At 36.8% G+C, this 19,278-nt stretch overlaps 1 protein-coding gene across 2 annotated transcripts; it reads right to left on the minus strand.

Annotated features, from left to right (window-relative positions):
- Positions 1 to 2,646: 2,646 nt before the first annotated feature.
- Positions 2,647 to 12,939, minus strand: LOC139114094 (juvenile hormone acid O-methyltransferase-like). Of its 2 annotated transcripts, none has more exons than XM_070675614.1 (5): positions 12,813 to 12,939; positions 9,115 to 9,303; positions 7,664 to 7,974; positions 5,478 to 5,613; positions 2,647 to 4,639 (listed from the first exon to the last, which is right to left on the minus strand). In XM_070675614.1, the coding sequence occupies exons 1-5, from the start codon at positions 12,868 to 12,870 to the stop codon at positions 4,479 to 4,481; spliced, it is 855 nt and encodes a 284-aa protein (XP_070531715.1). In that variant the 5' UTR covers positions 12,871 to 12,939; the 3' UTR covers positions 2,647 to 4,478. The 2 variants fall into 2 exon arrangements, with proteins under 2 accessions (XP_070531715.1, XP_070531714.1); XM_070675613.1 differs by lacking the exon at positions 12,813 to 12,939 and adding an exon at positions 12,127 to 12,378.
- Between the last annotated feature and the right edge of the window lie 6,339 nt (positions 12,940 to 19,278).

The following is a 19,278-nucleotide window of genomic DNA, read 5'->3' on the forward strand; positions in this document are numbered from 1 at the left end:
TGTAAATTTTGACAGGTCAGGAGTAGACCTAAGCCCTGGAAATAGTACATGAGGAAAGTAGATGGAATCTTCACAGGTCATAATGTTATTGATATTTGGCGTGTTACTCACGGTGAAAACCAAGCTTTCCCATGGCGTAGATGACTACCCAGTTTAATTCAGAGCAGACTGGATCATTTTGTAATTTCTGATTTTCTGCAGCAAAATGTTAAAAAAATGGACATAGTGCCTGAATTAGCTTCAGACCATGCAGCTGTGTCTCTTGTTTTGCATGAAATCTTTCATCCACGTGGTCCAGGCCACTGGAAATTTAATAATAGTTAAACACAGGACGAAATGTATTCAACTTCATTGATAGAGAACATGGAAAGTGATGATTATGAGAATACTGATAAAATTGCTAGATGAGATTTCATTAAATACAAATTTCGAGATTACACAGCTGTCTTTAGTGAAAATAAGGCCATAAACAGAAGAAAAAAATCAAAGAGTTGGAGGAAAGAGTTAACTATTTAGGACAGATGTGTTCCGTTTCACCTAGTAAGCAGATATTTTTAGACAAGCCTAGACAAATTTTAGAAGTAATCAACCTTTTTTATTCCAACTTGTACAGCAAAGTAAACACAGAAGAAATTGAGATGAATAACTTCTTAAAAGATGATCTACCGCGGCCATGTCCAGATCAAAAACAGTTATGTGAAGGTCCTTTAACGCCGGGTGAAGTTTTTAAGATTGAAAATGAGCTTCCAAATAACAAGAGTTCACATAACCATGGTTTGACAAAGGACTTTTATATAGCTTTTTAGCCGGTTATTGGTGAAGTGGTCATTGATGCCTTAAATAGTGGTTATAATCGGGGACAATATTCAATATCACAGAGACACAGTATCATCAGCTTAATTCGGAAACCTGGTAGAGATCAACAGTTATTGAAAAATTGGAGGCAAATTTCACTTTTTAATTTGGATGTTAAACTGCATCTAAATGTTTGGCTCGACGTCTAGAAAAATGTCTTCTTCATCTTATTAGTGACAAAAAGTCAGCATTTGTAGAGGGTAGAAATATAAGTCACTATGTTCGCCTTATTGATGAAATGTTCTTTTACATTTGTTGAAAAGTCCATTCCAGCAATTTTGTTAGCTGTCGATTTTGAAAAGGCATTTGACACTGTGATTGGGGAGGTGGACCAAGGGGGCCTCAAAATGCCTGACCTGTTTATTATGAAAAAAGTTCAAAGGATTATAGTGATTAAGTGTTTCATTTGTAATACTTGTGTACATCCATAGAAAAATATAGTTTTACATAAACTGGAGATTCTAGGAGGGAAACTATTACTTAGGTGTAATTTTAATAGGAGTGTTTTGCCTGTGAGCTTTACATATTTTATGGGAGACTTTTTAGGTCTGGTCTGAGATCAACCACTTTAACCTCTATCAAGACCAAATTATCTGGAACAACAGAAAGATTGTAATTGGAGGAAACTCTGTTTTTACAAGACGTTCTTTGAAGTCGGAATTTATTTTATTTCAGATCTTTTTCGGGATCACGCGAGAATACCTCAAAATGAATTTGATCAAAGAGGTCTAACGTTAAATAATAAGTTGCAATTGATAGGGTTGAGTTGTACAATTCCAGCTTATTTGAAATACAAATGCACTTCGACTTTTACAGATGTTATTTACTTCCATATTCACAATGATGCATTTGTACTCGATTCGCCGTCATTAGCTCAATTAAGAAGTAGCCTACTTAAAAATTCTGTATTACAGGTATACTGTCACCAGTTTCAATTTTGACACTTACCATTGAAAGAGAAAATCTAACCAATCACAGATATTAAGCGGGTGGCCGATTTTTAAAAACAGCACCCTCACATGGGCATTTTGAATACCAAGGAACGCCCCTTTGACCATATATGGGCATATTTAGACTACAGGTGACTGTATACCTTTAAGACCTAATCTGAAATGAGTCTGGTATAATCATAAGACTTGCCTGATTTAGAATGGAGTAAAATGTATGAATTAAGTTTAAAACTTTCTATTTGTTGTAAAGTTAGAGAATTTCAGTTAAAATTGTTGGATAACATATATTATACACCAATCAAAAATTGCACCGATTTAACCCTACAAAATATCCTTCTGAACTTTGATATTTTCAGTAATTTTCCGGAATCAATAGAACACCTATTCTACAGCTGTATTTATACGATGGCCTTATGGTCAGAAGTTATACATAAAATGAGCAGATCACTTAAACTTGCTTCAACTCCATCAAAATTATGTATGATCCTTGGTTATCCAAGTGAAATTAATGCCATTAATTTTCTTTCTTTAAAAATTCGTAAATTCGCTTTACATCGCAAAGACCAAGGGAAAAGTTGAGTTTCATTATAAAAAGTGGTCACATTTTTTTTCTATAAATGAATAGTGACTTAAGAAGGTTTACCGACCAGTTTCTGTGTTGTACGTCTTTTTTGTGTTTGATTCTTCTTTGTTTTTCTTTTGTGAAATAAAAAGTATTACAAATGTAAACAGTAACAATGATCATATGTGGATGTTTCAACATTCTTCTGGGAGTAGAATAAGATGTTGCAATTGATATATAAAATAAAAATAATGAAGAAATAATAAACAGTTATCCTTACTGGTGTAATGACCTTTCATAATTAGAATGGCAGTCTAGATTGACTTGACATTTTCACCACTATATAATGGACCAGCCCTATTGTATTTGTAGTAAAGCTGGGTCTCTGAACAGGGAAAGAATGTCTGTAATTAGTTATCTATATCCAGAATGACAGAACTAAATCCAATGAAACTTGGAACACAACTTAAAATAAGAAGGCAACTTAAACAAAAAGTAGGAAGCAAAACCAAGGACGATAATCTAATCTTCATAATAACGTAATCCAAACATCAAAACCAAGAGTATAAAAAACAGGTGTGAACTTGAAAGAACTCATTAAAGCATCAATTTCCAAAACAGCTGAGCATCGCATACAAAAAACAGAAAAAATAGACCATGCACTCATAAATACCAGAACGCCGAATCCAAACGAATGCCCAAAGTTCGAATTACACGAGCCAACACAATTACTCTCAGACCGAAATGTAGGCATTCTAGCTTTCAAAACCTAAAGAAGATGGTAAACACATACAATCGATCGATATTCCATACAATTTATCAGCAGAAAGGTTTTTGGATTTTGGGTTACTGATGAATGAACTCTTTTTTGCCAAAACTTAGAGTCAAAGGATCTCGGTGTTATACAGTCTCTCCACTCCTCTGTACAGACTGTGTGTAGACACTTACACTACCCCTAATCATTTCTACACATACAGCAGACAGACATAATAAACACTTACAATGTGTACACTATCACACATAAAACGCAAACTACCGAGATATGAACCATATGTGAAGCTGCTTTCCCTCTATTACACATGTGTAATAGTATATCTCTAAATAGGTTTCTCATGTAGAGTAAATAATTTTGACCATTTAAATTACCAAAAAGGGGCTATTAATATTTTAGCTATGGAAGAAAAACTTCTTTTCTAAGTCTGCTTGCAGCCATATTGGATTTTAGTTAATTATCGAAGTGTGTATGTAAAAAGTGAACCTCAAAAGTGGTGTCTTCATGCCAAAGAAATATTTTTATGCAATAAATTCATTGAAATAGATTTTTTCATATGTGAAATATGGCCATAAATGTTATTTTAGACTAAGAAAAAATAAAAAGTTTGTTTCTCATCCTAGACATATTGCAAAAATGATGCAGTGACGCGGATTTTTTTTCTTCTAATTTTTTTTAATCTTCAACAAACAAAAACAAAAGACATGAAAACAGCTGCATAGGAATGCACGCAAAGATAAATGCACAGCAGTGTTGCTTTTTTAGTATTTTGTATACACTGTTGTAACATTTCTGCGATTTGACTTTTAGTGCAGTAAAGCACACTTTTGACAGCTCAATATAACAGTGACACATGTGTACAGTTCTGAATGGAATATTAGTGTCAGTTATTTTGTTTACAGTTCTTATGCACTATCGTCGCGTATTTTTGCCACTTACCATGGTGCAAAATTAAAATATTGTATCTAAAGTGGTTCCCATGCCAAAGAAACAATGTTGGTCCTTAAAATCACTGAAATAGCTTGTTTAATATTTGATATAACTGATAATATTATTTTGTAACATTGCTTCCGGCCATATATGGTTTATACAAAATATTTCCCCCCGCCCGAGAAGAATTCGGCTTAAAAAATAACGTTTATGTTGTTCTTAGTACCTCTCTAAAATGCATTCTGAAGAAAAGAACTCTTTGGAGTTTTTGGTTTGTCTAACCCTATTATGACTAGATCTTTAGGATGTCCCTTTTGTGACATGTAAAGATATGTGTCTTACAAAAACTGTACCACCAGGGATTCCAGATGATCTCACGTGATTAAAGAACACACTTCATTTTTGTTTATTATTTCCTGGCGACAGCCACAATAAGAGAAGTTGTCATATTATATCCTTCATCGTCTTTGAAGCCAGTATCCATCACATACTTGACGGCCTCTTCTACATATTCTTTCTTTTTATCTTCTGGAATTCTTCTCAGTTGATTCATAAAGTTAGGGTAATGTACTGCAATAGACATAAAATCACTTATTTTGTAAATTAGAGTAATAATTGTGTGATGTTTCAGAGTTTCCAATCTCTTATAAATTTCTTGCTTATTGATCATTTAAAATATTCTGTTGTCAATTACATCTGCGACTTCCTATCAAGTTTACGTACATCTTATTCGTTTGTCTGGTAAATTGGTTCTTTTGGCAGCACAAGAAGACAGAAATTAGTTTCTATGATCTTACGGTGAATAGAGGTACCCAATGTAAAATGAACGACTTCATCGCCGACTCATTTCTTGGTCGTAGGAATTGTTGAGTTACTTGATTGATCTTTGTAATAATTGAGTTTTTCTGCTTATGTGTGTCGTGTGACTGACTGGTTTTTTGCGCGATTTCATCAATAAATGTGTCCCGCTTAATATTGACCTATATGACGAAATTTGGTCATAGAACGCATACATAAAAACTTACTTTGGCCGTCTAAATGGATATAATGAAACGTTGTTGCCTAAATACAAAGGTATTTGTCCTGGGGCCTTCGTGGTAATTTGTGCTCAATGAATCAATGATCAATGAATTCCATTGAGACTAAATTAAAGACTAAATTTAAGCAGACAGTCTGTCTGCATATTTATAATATGTAATTTTCCAGAGTCTTCGGACGATCAGTGTGGAGACTTAAGATCAAAAGACCATTGCAACCAATTTTAGGCGCATACCCAGGGAACAATTGACAACAAACAGCTTACCAAAAGGTCACCGGAATATGAAGAGTCACGATAGCGTTAAAGGAGTCAGTCAAAAGTACCTTACCATGTGAAAGAAAGCAAATACTAAGTATGTAAAACGGTTACCGATTGCTTCATCGAACGTCATGAGTAATTTATTTACGACCAGTCTACAATTGACGTCTTTAAAGCCAATATCGAAGAGTACTTCTTTGAAATCGTCAGCATTTCCCTTGAATGGATAGTAGGCATGTTTATATCCCTGCAAAATAAAAAAAAAGAGTAGAAGGCTTGAGAAAGCCGAAAAGACTAAGGTAACATTTAAAACTCAACCCAAAACAACCGATTCTTTTTTGAGGTTTAAAATACATAAAAAATTACAGGAAATGAAATGAGTCTCTCCGTTCGCAGACTTTAACAATTTACCTCTGCTAGTCAAATTGTAGGAATCTCAAATTATATTGCAGATAAGAACACGATTGGAACTAATTTGGGATAGTTGGATTTTCATATTTTTCAAATTTCTCAAAAGCGTTAAGTGCCGTACAGCTGAATGTTGCAATATCGCAAATTACTCATAAAAACAAGTGTGTAATATGAAAAGAAAAGCAGATGGGATTACATTTGTAGATTGAATCGATCTTACTTCATCATCCAATTATCCCAAATTAGTTCCAATCGTGTTTAAGTTTTTTTTAAGAACATTGACTTTTCAGTAATGTATCAAGTGTGTAATTCAACTAAAAGCACATGTGAAATTTAAAATCTATATATTGGTTTACAGGAGTTATTTTTCCGATGCAATTATTCTGTAAAGGATTTTTGTTACATACTCTGTCCATCTCACATTTCTATTTGTCGTTTAGGATTTTCCTACTTAATGTTTTGTTGTAAATACTAATGTCTCATTGGCTCTGGTAATATTTTACATCATATCAAATGAGAATGATTACTGGATGGGTTAACATATTGACTTTATCATTATAGTGATTTTTTGATATTTTTGATGAAAACGTTGTTGCCAAGTAGATTGAACAAAATTAAGAAATTCACTTTAGTCTGTAGCAACAAATTATGGTCTGGTACCTTATTTTTCAATAATTTTTGACAAACTTTTAAAAATTATATAAACCCAAAATATTTCCAATCGTGTTCATGATTTTTTTTCAACCAAGGGACATTATTAAAAACACGCCGAAATATACAGTGCACTTGCAAAAGTGTTTGCCTAAAAAGCTGCAATAGAGGCTATTGATATCCCCTCTTCAATATCTTTGCTATTGTTAAGGACCTACGATTATATTGTACATTGATCAGAATTGGACTTTGCAATATATGCAGGTATTAAGTCGAAGCATAATTATGGTGCAATTACGTGTGAAAATGTGATGCAGACCCGGAGTGTTAGTTCAGATCAAATCTGCTTCATCATAATCATGCTTCAACAGTATGTATAATGTATTGTATTAATATATGTGATCCAGAATGTAGACCTGAACTGTTAGTTAGGAGTTCAACCGGGAACAACTGTGGCGATGTGTCAGGAAATATATTCTTGTATTATGTCACCAATACATTGTCTTACTGAAAGTACTCAGATGACATTCCTTCTGAGATTTCAGCTTTGAGACACACCTTCTTATCAGCGTTTATTTTACCAACCAGGGATTAAATCTTCTGATACAATGTGTTGAATCCACCATGTGCCTTTCTCATCACTCGTAGACTTTTCCCGCCAAAAGTGCTTTATTAAAGGGGATATCTCGCCTTCCCAAATGACAGATATTTCTTCCTTTAACAGTGATATTTCACGTCACTGGACTCCGTGCCGATGTTGCACTGTCTATCACCCAAGAGTTATGCTTCACTGTATGTAGCTACTAGCCATTGTTTATAATTAGTTTTGTGGTAAAGTTGTCATCTGTAGTAATAGACGACTTCGTCTCCCGACTGCTTTCTCAGACCTGGTCATATTAAACACATAATATTTGGCGACGTATGTGACTGTCGTATATATGCTGCTATTCCCTACATTGAAACATGACATCAATTCACAGAAAATCGTTGTAAGCCACATGTTGTAAACTGATTGTAATGGAGGTCAGTTTTGCCCGACATATTTGTGCATGTAAAACACTAGGGTATCCCCGATTCTCTCCCCACCCTAGTAGCTTTTGATATTTAGGGTGAGACCCCCTCAGGCTCGCTCCGGACTACGGGCCGTAAGCAATAACGGTTTTCTAACCATGTTCTTAAAATAACATGAAAATTAAAGAAGTGAAGGGCACCAGCAGTTGTGAACGAGCTGTTACCTTCATAAAATGTTCCCACTTTGGACTGATGTAGCTGCCGAGCACTCTTAAAGTATCGACGACGTCAGGATTTTCTTGTGTCATATTCAGGAAACACAGACCACCTGGTTTTAGACTCTGGTATATACCTTGCAAGGCCGCCTTGGAATCCTTCATCCAGTGTAAACAAAAATATGCGACAGTTTTGTCAAATGCCTGGCTGTACTCTTTGTAGGTTGTCAGTTTTGTGGCATCGCCAATGTTGTAAGTGATGTTCTCAGCCTGGTTATTCTTCTTAGCTTCTGCGATCATCTCACAGGAGACGTCAAAAGCTGGTGATTGCATGAAACAAACATTTTAGATAAAGATATATAAACAAGTATGCATACATACATACGTATGTATATACATACATACATACATACATACATACATACATACATACATACATACATACATACATGCATGCATGCATGCATGCATGCATGCATACATACATACATACATACATACAATGTCATACATACATACATACATACATACATACATACATACATACATACATACATACATACATACATACATACATACATACATACATACATGATTTTTTTTACACAAATGTAGTAACAATAAGCTTCCGTAGATATATCGAATGGTCCACCTTTTGCATTTTGTTTGGCACAGAATTCTTAAGCACATTGTTCGATGATCAGGAAAAAAACAGATGTAAAATTAAAGCTGCAGGCAGTATTTTCGAGGGCAAGCGGTTACAATGGGTGCTAAGGTCAAATATATATACAGGGAGATATGTCAAAGTCATCTAAGATCATCAAACAAAATGTTTTGGAAACATTTTGTGGCATTCTGGTCGATACCTTAATACAGGAACCTGAGGCATTGATACTGTTGATATATGAGGAATGAGACAAAAAATCAAAAAAAGGTTATTGAAAAGTGTAGGGAGATACTGCGGTCGATATCTTACCAAATCAAAAGCACTGGCCTTCATAGTTTCTGAGACACGCATAAGTAGGTAAAAGGTCATCAAATGTCATAAAAAGAATAGGTGAATAGGTGATATATATATAGGTGTTTTATATATATATATATATATATATATATATATATATATATATATATATATATATATATATATATATATATAATAACACAAATTACTTTTCAAGTACAAAGTAATGAAATCTGTTAGCATCCTGCAATCCTCAGACAGTAGTCTGAGGATTGCAGAATGCATGAAACTTGGGTAACAGATTCCAATACTTTGTACATGAAGTAATTTGCGTTATTTTTTATTGCGTTCGCATCGAGCACTGTGATTACCCAGGAGGACATCTGTATATATATATATATATATATATATATATATATATATATATATATATATATATATATATATATATATATATACCGATACATACCATGTGCAAACGCCAAGAATAGATCCTTACCTGTTACTCTTCCTACACGCTTCGACAAAAGTATTGTGAGTTGGCCTGGCCCACATCCAACGTCAAGTAAAGCGTCTCTCTGATCCAATGATAGGGCCTGAGAAATTTGTTCCACACTCGTTAAGGCTTGTTTTGACCTCTTGGCATGATATGTCGGCAAACGGTCGAAATTCATCGTAACTGTGTCGTCTGTATCAGAAAATTAACGGTAATTTATTCATCGCCGTTGACACTGTGCGATAACCTACATACCACGAATTATATATACCAAAGGATCTAGGAGCGATGAAGGTAAGGATAAACACTGTTGCTTACGATATTCCTAACATTTTCCTTCACAATAGTTAGGTCTCCTTGTAGAGGGAAAACTGTTCTCTGCATGAAGATGGTCAGATGGAGTCATTTTTGAGACAGCATTGGTGTACAGTTGGAGACACGGAGACAGTTACAATACAGTTTAGTTGTTATTTCGGGGCGGACCATTGGATCTTGGGAGGGGTGGTCAAAAACAAAAAAATTCAAAGGAAAAAAGTTAGGGAAGGAAAATCTTCAGACAAGTTTGCAAAATAAAAAAATAAAATCAGAACGCAAAAAAATTATAAATCTGACAGTTTACTTAGAAACAGTAACAAATATGCATGCAAATCTGCAACACTGTTATTTTGCGGTACCCTTCAAAATATGACTGTTACAGCTGTAGATTCCTAATATTTTTTTCTGTTAAAAGTCTATTTGATATTTCTGATATGTCCCTGTACCAAATGAAACAGATGTAATAGCAAAAAGGGCCAGACTTTTTGTGTCAAGCTAAAAAAATTGTAGAATTTGGTTTTAGCTATGACTGAAATTTTCAATGTAAACTTTGGGGTAAGGGGTAAGTTTTGGTTATATATCATGAAAACTATAGACGATATTGCATGTTACAATATATCATTCTGAAGATTAGTAAATTATCTTTCTAATGATACCTAACAAACCAGGTTATATTCAAAAACAAGCTCAGCAGATAACTTATAGGAAGACAGTTTTAACAAAAATGCATGCAAATCTGCAACACTGTTATTTTGCGGTACCCTTCAAAATATGACTGTTACAGCTGTAGATTCCCAATATTTTTTCTGTTAAAAGTCTATTTCATATTTCGTACATGTCCCTGTATCAAATAAAACAGATTTCAGACAAAACATTACATTTTTTATTATGCCTAGCTAAAAAATTGGTAGAATTTGAGATTTACTGTAATTTGCAATGTTAAATTTTGGGGTAAGGGGTAAGTTTTGGTTATATTTGACAAAAACTGTAGAAGATATTGCATGTTGCAATATGTCATCTTAAAGAGGAATAAATTCCCTTTCTAATGATACCAAACAAGTGAGGTTATGTTAAAAAATGAGCTCAGCACATGACTTACAAGAAGACAGATTTGACGAAAATGCATTTGGCTTGGAAAATCGTGATTTTGCGGTACCCTTCAAAACATGACCATAACAGCTATTCCATCCCTATATTTTTTCTGTTAAAATTCCATTTCGTATTTTAGGGATCCCAAGGCTTCTGAAAAATACAGGTTTGTTATCCTGTGGGGGGGGGGGTGCACGTAGACCCCCTCTAGCCCACGGCCTAGTACTAGTTTTGCAAAAAATTGCTTTTTCCTTCTCTGTGTCACGTATTTGTCCTTTGACGATCTTACGCGAAGTTTTGTCACCGTACTGCATCTATTATCTGATAGGCGCCAAGGCAAGCAAGTGGAAATTACTAATCTGTGGACCCTGTCACCAGATTATCACCGGATTAACTTTGACAATTTCAAAGTCAACAACGAACGCACCAGCAAGGTATAACAGAAGAATGGAAAGGAACTCTCAAAAGCCGTGTCCAGACGTGATAAGTAAACCTAGAGGACACTTTATATCCAGGTGTAGGCAAAACAAACTTGAATATTCATTTGTAAACGAACAGATCGGACAGGAGGACCTCCCATGAATACGTGCTATGTGTTCACCCATAGACCCTGAAAACGTGTTCAGGGTCTATGGTTCAACACACCTTGCTAACGTATCGGAGGTGTATTTATACTCTTCCGGCTGGCCCGGCAAAAACACGTTGGTCGACGTGTCTAACAGCGCATCGAACTTAACCGGACTTCATGGGTATACTGCACAATTCCTTGTAAGTCAAGAACAAGAACGGAAGAGGCTGTATTTACTCGACGTTCGCCTCTAACTTGATCAGTTTATCGACTGCGTTCTTGCAATACGTATAAGGCAGTTTCGTACTAGTCTTTTTTAAATACCTAAATAAGACATGTTTTGCATACGATGCAAGTTTTAGAGCAATATATATTACGTACCGTTCGTTTGTTTGCCAGAAAATACAAGCGGGTTTGTCGGTTAGTGACTGCGACCGTGTCTGCAGATTTTATACACCGCGGTACTTTGCATTGAACTTTTCAATTGACCCCATGTGCTAAATTAAACAAAAACAAGAAGGTCGAGTGTTCTCTCTGCAAATCAAGAAGCATTTCGAACACGAACGATTCAAATATCTTGACCTCAACATTACTAAGCTATGCAGCTCGAAAGTTATTCTCGGAAACAGGACTGATTTATCGTCTTTGGTATTGATGAGTTTGTTAGGAGAGAAACTGCACTCAGTCCAACTACAAAGAGGATGCACCAGTTCAGAGACATGGACTTGAAATAGGGTATCTGAGTTGGTAAAGGAGACAAGTCCGGTAGTCTACGGCTTTACCGTAGACTACCGGACTTGTCTCCTTTACCAAACTTGGTCTTTGGTATTGCCTAAACATCCCGTTTTCGTTCGAAGACTGTGACACCAATATCGATCTCAAACGCATAGATCGACCTGGTTATACATTGGTGTGCTTTCAATGTGTCTTCACAGTTTTAAAAGACATCTCGTCTTGCATGTTAATTGTATGTTAAAAAACGAATAAGGCCTATATTGGTCAAATTAGGATGGAATATTGTAGATGGAAATACTTTTGCTTACTTGTCAGTTTATGCAACAAGCGGTGAGTTTCTCCCCTCAAACGTTGACCAACTGTCGTCAAAAGCACATAGATTGTCACGCCCGTGTTTACACACAGCTGTGACTCCCGAACCACATATCCCAAAGCATCTTGGGTATTTTGTTTACCCGCATCGATCATGAACAATCTGAAGGTCAAAAGTTTCAAGGTCTCTGACGGACCACAGCAGGACACTGACTCCACGGCTGCGAACAGCGTTCTGCAGCCCTAAGAAGCAACCGACGAACCCATCAATTGAACTGTCCCCGTTTCAACATGTTACCATTGGTAGCTGTGGAAACGCAATAAAATAATAATATCAATAAAATGACCTATACCTGCCTGAACTCTGATTATTGCCCATTCCCTAACTCTTTTTGAGAACATAATCTGTGGTTCGTTTACGTAATTCGGCTGATCTTCAAAAGAGTACTAAAGATTTTCACTCTGACCGGCCTTCACGCTATTCACGTTCGAACGGGCGACGTCCTTCTTAGCATATCGATAGAAATCAAAGTACGCTGCTTGAGTGAAAATCCTTTGTACTCCTTGGAAAATCAGCCGAAATACGTCAATGAACCAGAGATTTTGTTCACAAAATGAGTTAGGGAATGAGCAATAATCAGAGTTCAGGCAGGTATAGGTCATTTTATTGAATTACACTCACTTTGGTGTATTTTGCCATTCAAAGTTCCGACATAACGTAGTCGTCGCAATGGATCCATTTTTTTCGGGCACACTGTTCATGCAGCCGACAATGAGATGCTAATGATATGCGAAGTGTCAGTCTAAGGTCTCCTCGACCCATTTTCGCTCCCAGTTGGCCTGCAGCTATCCGTGGCGGGGTTGACCTTACCCGCATAGCGATGCACGCTACCCGCCAACAGATAGCTGCGTTTCCACAGCTAACACTACTGCAACTTCACTAAGTCAGGCAAGCAAGGGCTGTAACTCAAAGAGATTTAATGTTAATACTTGTGTACCGCAAGGTTCAATTTTGGGACCTCTGTTGTTCATTATTTCTATAAATGATCTGCCGTTATCTGTCAATTGTTCAAGTTTACATTATGTAAGCTTATGCAGACGATCAAACACTTCCTTGCTAAAGGTCAAAATATTACAGAAGTAAATGATGCAATAGATGTTGAAATTCGTCCAATTTCTAACTGGATAACCTCTTATTCTATGCGTATTAATGTTTCTAAAACCAAGTGTCTTATTATAACAACTCCACATAAGTTAGGTCGTATCAGAAATGCCAATTCTTTATCTGTAATGATGGGAGGTGTGCTAGTGTACGACATGGTTCTGTATTAGGAGTGGTTCTTGATGAACTTTATCTTGGAGCATTCATGTCGATAATATAAGATGTAAGAAACTAAGTCAACGGATTGGTTTAATTCGCAGACTTCGTCCATTTATCCCACTTAATAATCGAATCGTGTTATATTATGGTTTAATCCAAAGTTCGATTGATTTTAGGCTGTATCATTGTTTGGGGTAACACTACGGAATATAAATTTGGATAAGGTTTTCATTTTGCAAAAGAGAGCATTGCGTACCCTATGATTATCCATCTACCGACCTCTTTTCTACGTTTGATGTAATGTCAGTAAGGCCAAAAAAATAATAGGTTTGTTTCTCGTCATTGACATGCGGCAAAAATGATGCGGCGACGCGATTTTTTTTCAATTTTATTATTTTGGTGCAATTTTATGCATTTCCCCCTTTTTTCCATAGGAGCAAATGAACAACAGGAAAAAAAGAGTTGACGAGCACACTCAGCTCTGAAGTGATGCGGGCAGTGACAAGAGACAAATCAATTTTTTGGCCTATAAGGCAGCGTATTTTTAACTTCCTCGCCGTCACTGTGTACAAATACTGCTCCACATTATCTCTGTAATGTATTTATTCCTGAAATAGTCACGTAAATTTGTATCCTACACGGTCAGCTTCACAGTTCAATTTCTACCGTCCACGTTGTATTTCAAATGCCGGCAAAAGAACATTTTATTAGAGAGTGACAGAAGCGTGGAATTGTCTACCAGTTGACGTAAAACTCGCATGTAACGAAAATAAGTTTAAAGGTTATTAAAAGACTATAATTATGACTCGCATTTCGTTGAAAAAGAATTGTTTTGCTCTTTGTTTTTCTTGTATCCTATCAACTTATGTTTGCTGTATTTATTGGTGTCAGCCCCGAAGAATATTACTCATTACATGCAGTAAATTGGTCGCTCATAAAAAGGGTAAATAAATAAATAAATAAATAAATAAATAAATAAATAAATAACAAATATTGACATACGGACGTAGTTATCACTGAATCATGCCTCCGATTTATGTACCAATAAATCATCCCCCATCTCTGATTATGCGTTAGCAAAAAATTTGTCGGCAATCTTACCAGTTTTTTATGAAGCGAGTTTTTTTTTCTCAAACGTTGATACGCCGCCGTCGTCAAACACGTGGATTTTCCAGGTTTATAAACAGCGCTGTGACTGACCCGTGTGGCGAAGGGAAATAACGGCGCCAACACGAAGTGTTTCCTTTGAACACTAACTACCAAATCCTACTTTACTCACAAAAGTATACATGTAGGATGTGTGAAGGTCACATTTACATACATTAGGAGGCATCATGGGCCAGTGGCTAGAGCAGTGGACGCACGATCACAGGATGGTGAGTTCGAGCCCCGGCATGGCTATGGTGTTGTTTCTCTAAGCAAGGCACTTTATTCCTCATTGCTTCTCCCACAGAGAAACATGGACAGAGTCGCAACGGGTATTGTTTAAGGCGTGAAGCGGTTACGTAACCCATCCATGTTCGCCTCGCCTCAGGTTGCTCTCGCCTCTCTTTTCCGAAGAGTGCCGACCATGCATCCTTCGGTAGTTTTCGGATTTTCGCCAATTGTTAAGCGAAAGTATGTTCGGCAAAGTTTGTGTTGTTGTTGTCGTGTGGTGCTGAGCGGAATTTACATGCTGGCGAAAAGGGGAGTGTTTTGAGCTTCAGGAAAGTGAGTTTTACCGTTTTAAAAATTCCTCTCATATTTTATGAATATATAATGAGTGTGTTTGAACCAAATTTGAAAGTCATTTATCGATACTGTCTGCTTTTACTCAATGGTTTACGGTCAGTCATACCGTCTTGTACACGTGCGTCAAGGAAGGACATGTTTATGAAACTGCTGGCGTGTTATGTTTTGATTGGCGTGAAGTAGTGTTTCTGGCCTGAGAGCTCACAAAGTAACTATGGTTGCTACGCGACTGGCAGTACGATGCCATCTCGTCGTATTTTTCGCATAATCTCGTGCAATTATCAACCACAAACAAAGCCTCCAAAAAGTTTAATACCTTTGAAGCTCATTTTAATATGAAAAGCCAATAGTCTACCGAGACGACCTTGGAACAAAAGGCATTATTGCATTTCCAGTCTGTCTATACTATTTGTCTGTGCTTCTCCCCACCCAGGAGTAATGGGTGCCTGGTAGCACAGTGGTTATAATGTGTGCGTTTAGCTCTGCTGCGCTTATTGGCTGCACATGTGAGCTGTTGTTTACTCGTTAGCAGCTCATAACTACCTTATGAGCTGCTACCGAAATATTTGGTCGGGGCGATAAGCTCCTACGTTGGTGATCGGCAGAACCATAGTGGGCATAGGGGGAAGTAAAATTGTCCGTCCCCAGGGGTAGGGGCGGGGGTAGGGGTGTCTTGGTATCAGGTCTGGTTTCTTCTTGCTATGGTTATTTTATTTTAATACGTTTGACTGGAAAAACTAAAACGAAGGGGGAAAGGGGAATACGAAGGGCTATGATATTCTCATTTTAAGTACATAAAACTTTGACAACACCATGCAAAAATGAAATATTGTCCTGGCTTTGATTAAAATATGCAAAAGTGAAATATTACCCACACACTTCAGGGACTTATGTTAGTAGACCAAGGAGGAGGGGGCTTTATGCGCAATGAAATATATACACGCACTGGCACTAATCTGATGGGGGTCTATAACTACCACTGATACCTTGAAGGGGACATGATATTCACCGTCTTAGTAGAGACTAATTTCACAACAATATGCAAAAATGAAAAATTATCCTTACACTTAAAGTACTTTTCTATTGGCCGAAGGGAAGGGCTTTGGTACAGTGCAATATATACAAGTACCAGCATCATACTGATCGGGGCCCATAACTATCACTGATGGCCTGAAGGCGACAAGATATTCATAGTAATAGAAGAAACACCTTGAGAAAAGCATGTAAAAATGAAATATTGTTCTCACGCTTCAGGGACTTAAATGCATGAACAAAAGGGGAGGGCTTTGTGCGTTATGTTTAATATAGAGGCATTAGTGCCATACTGAAGACGGGGCCTATAACTTTAAATTTTGCCACGAAGGGGACATGATATTCTCAGTGTAAGTAGAGAACACATTCATATCAAGATGCAAAAACGAACTATTGTCCTCAGGCATAAGAGATTTATATAATATGACGAAGGGGTCGGGGCTTTGTGAATAATGTATGATATACAGGCACCACCACCATACTAAGGACAAAGCCTATAACTATCACTGTAGCCATGAAGGCGGACATGATATTCCTAGTGTCAGCAGAGAATACTTTAATAACAATATGCACAAAAAGAAATATTGTCCTCAGGCTTAATGGGCTGGTGTTATAGGATGAAGAGGGAGGGCTTTAAGTACAATCGATACTACATGAGCTCTAGTAGCATCCTGAAAGCGGGGCCTATAACTGTAAATTATGCCACGAAGGTGGGCATGATATTCACAGTCTCAGTAGCGAAAAGTTTGATAGAGACATGCAAAGTTAAATAATTGTCCTCAGGCATAAGGGACTTATGTTATTGGACGAAGGGGGGAATAGTGTATAACATTTACTATAAAAGGATTAGCGCTATTGAAGACGGGGCCTATAGCTTTAAATTTTGGCACGAAGGGGACATGATATTTACAGTGTCAGTAGCAAAGAGTTTGATAGAAACATGCAAAGTTAAATTATTGTCCTCAGGCATAAGGGACTTATGTTATTGGACGAAGGGGGAGGGCATAGTGTATAACTTTTAATATAAAGGGATTAGCGCCAAACTGAAGACAGGGCCTATAACTTTAAATTTTGCCACGAAGGGGGACATGATATTCACAGTGTCAGTAGCGAAGAGTTTGATAGAAACATGCAAACATGCAAACATGCAAACTTATAGGCCCTGTCTTCAGTATGGCACTGGTGACTGTATATTATACATTATACACAAAGCCCTACCCCCTCGTCCCATTATATAAATCCTTAAGCCCTGAGATAATATTTCTTTTTTTGCATCTTGTTATCAATGTGTTCTCTACTGACACTCAGAATACCATGTCTCCCTTCGCGGCAAAATTTAAAGTTATAGGCCTTATCTTTAGTATTGCGCTAGTGCCTATGTATTATACATTATACACAAAGTCTCCCCCCTCGTCCAATAGCATAAGTCCCTTATGCCCGATGACATTAATTTAACTTTCAATGTTTCTATCACACTCTTCGCCACTGACACTGTAAATATTATGTCCCCTTCGTGGCATCAGTGATAATTATAGGCCATGACTTCAGTATGGCGCCAGTGCCTATTTATTATACATTATATACTATGCCCTCCCCCTTCGTCCAATAACATAGGCCCCTTATGCCCGATGACAATAATTTAACTTTGAGTGTTTCTATCAAACTGTTCGCTACTCACGCTGAAAATATAATGTCCCCTTCGTGGCATAATTTAAAGTTATAGGCAATGTTTTCAGTATGGTGCTAATCCCTTTATATTAAACGTTCCCCCTTCGACAATAACATAAGTCCCTTATGCCTGAAAACTATTTTTCATTTTTGCATATTGTAATCAATGTGCTCTACTGACACTGAGAATACCATGTCTCCCTTCGCGGCAAAATGTAAAGTTATAGGCCTTATCTTTAGTATTGCGCTAGTGCCTATGTATTATACATTATACACAAAGTCTCCCCCCTCGTCCAATAGCATAAGTCCCTTATGCCCGATGACATTAATTTTACTTTCATTGTTTCTATCATACACCTCGCTACTGACACTGTAAATATTATTTCCCCCTTCGTGGCATCAGTGATAATTATAGGCCATGACTTCAGTATGGTGCTAGTGCCTATTTATATTACATTATACAAAAAGCCCTCCCCCCCCTTCAACCAACAACATAAGTCCCTTGAGCGTGAGGACAATATTTCATTTTTGCATCTTGCAATCAATGTGTTCTCTACTGACACTGAGAATATCATGTACCCCTTCGTAGCATTATTTAAAGTTACCGCCCCTATCTATAGTATGGTGCTAGTGCCAATATATATTATACATTATACATTAGACAAAAAGCTCCCCCGTCCTATATCATAAGTCCCTTATGCCTGATGACAATAATTTAACTTTGCATGTTTCTATCAAACAATTCGCTGCTCACGCTGAATATATAATGTCCCCTTTCGTGGAATAATTTAAAGTTATAGGCAATGTCTTCAGTATGGTGCCAATGCCTGTGTATTGTATATTATATACTATGCCCTCCCCTTCGTCCAATAACATGAGTCTCTTATGGAGGAGGATAGTAATTTAACTTTGCATGTTTCTATCAAACTGTTCACTACTAGCACTGTGAATATCATGTCCCCTCCGTGGCATAATTTAAAATTATAGGCCCTGTCTTCAGTATGACGTAGTGACTGTATATTATACAATGTACACTAAGCTCCCCCTTTTGTCTAATAACATGAGTCCCTTGAGCGCAAGGACAATATATATAAATAAATCCCTTTGCATCTTGTTATCAATGTGTTCTCCACTGAAACTGAGAATATCATCTCCCCTTCGTGGCAAAAGTCAAAGTTAAAAGCCTCGTCTTCAGTATGGCGTCAGTGTTTGTATATTGTACATGATATACTAAGTCCCCCCCTCGTCCTATAGCATAAGTGCCTTATGCCTTAGGACAATATTTCATTTTTGAATCTTGTTGTAAATGTGTTCAATATTAATTCTGAAAATATCATGCTCCCAGGCTTCGTGGCATCAGTTATAGTTATAGGGCCCCGATGTGTATGATGGTAGT

Source organism: Ptychodera flava, chromosome 16, assembly GCF_041260155.1.
Source record: "Ptychodera flava strain L36383 chromosome 16, AS_Pfla_20210202, whole genome shotgun sequence".
Taxonomy (NCBI): domain Eukaryota; kingdom Metazoa; phylum Hemichordata; class Enteropneusta; family Ptychoderidae; genus Ptychodera; species Ptychodera flava.

Excerpts from the sequence above, each read along its gene's own strand:
- LOC139114094 (XM_070675613.1), bottom strand. The coding sequence starts at position 12,286 with ATGATCGATGCGGGTAAACAAAATACCCAAGATGCTTTGGGATATGTG. Across the intron at positions 7,975-9,114 it reads GCGTGTAGGAAGAGTAACAG|CTTTTGACGTCTCCTGTGAG; the intron begins GTAAGGATCTAT and ends TGCAATCACCAG. Across the intron at positions 4,640-5,477 it reads GACGTTCGATGAAGCAATCG|TACATTACCCTAACTTTATG; the intron begins GTAACCGTTTTA and ends TGTCTATTGCAG.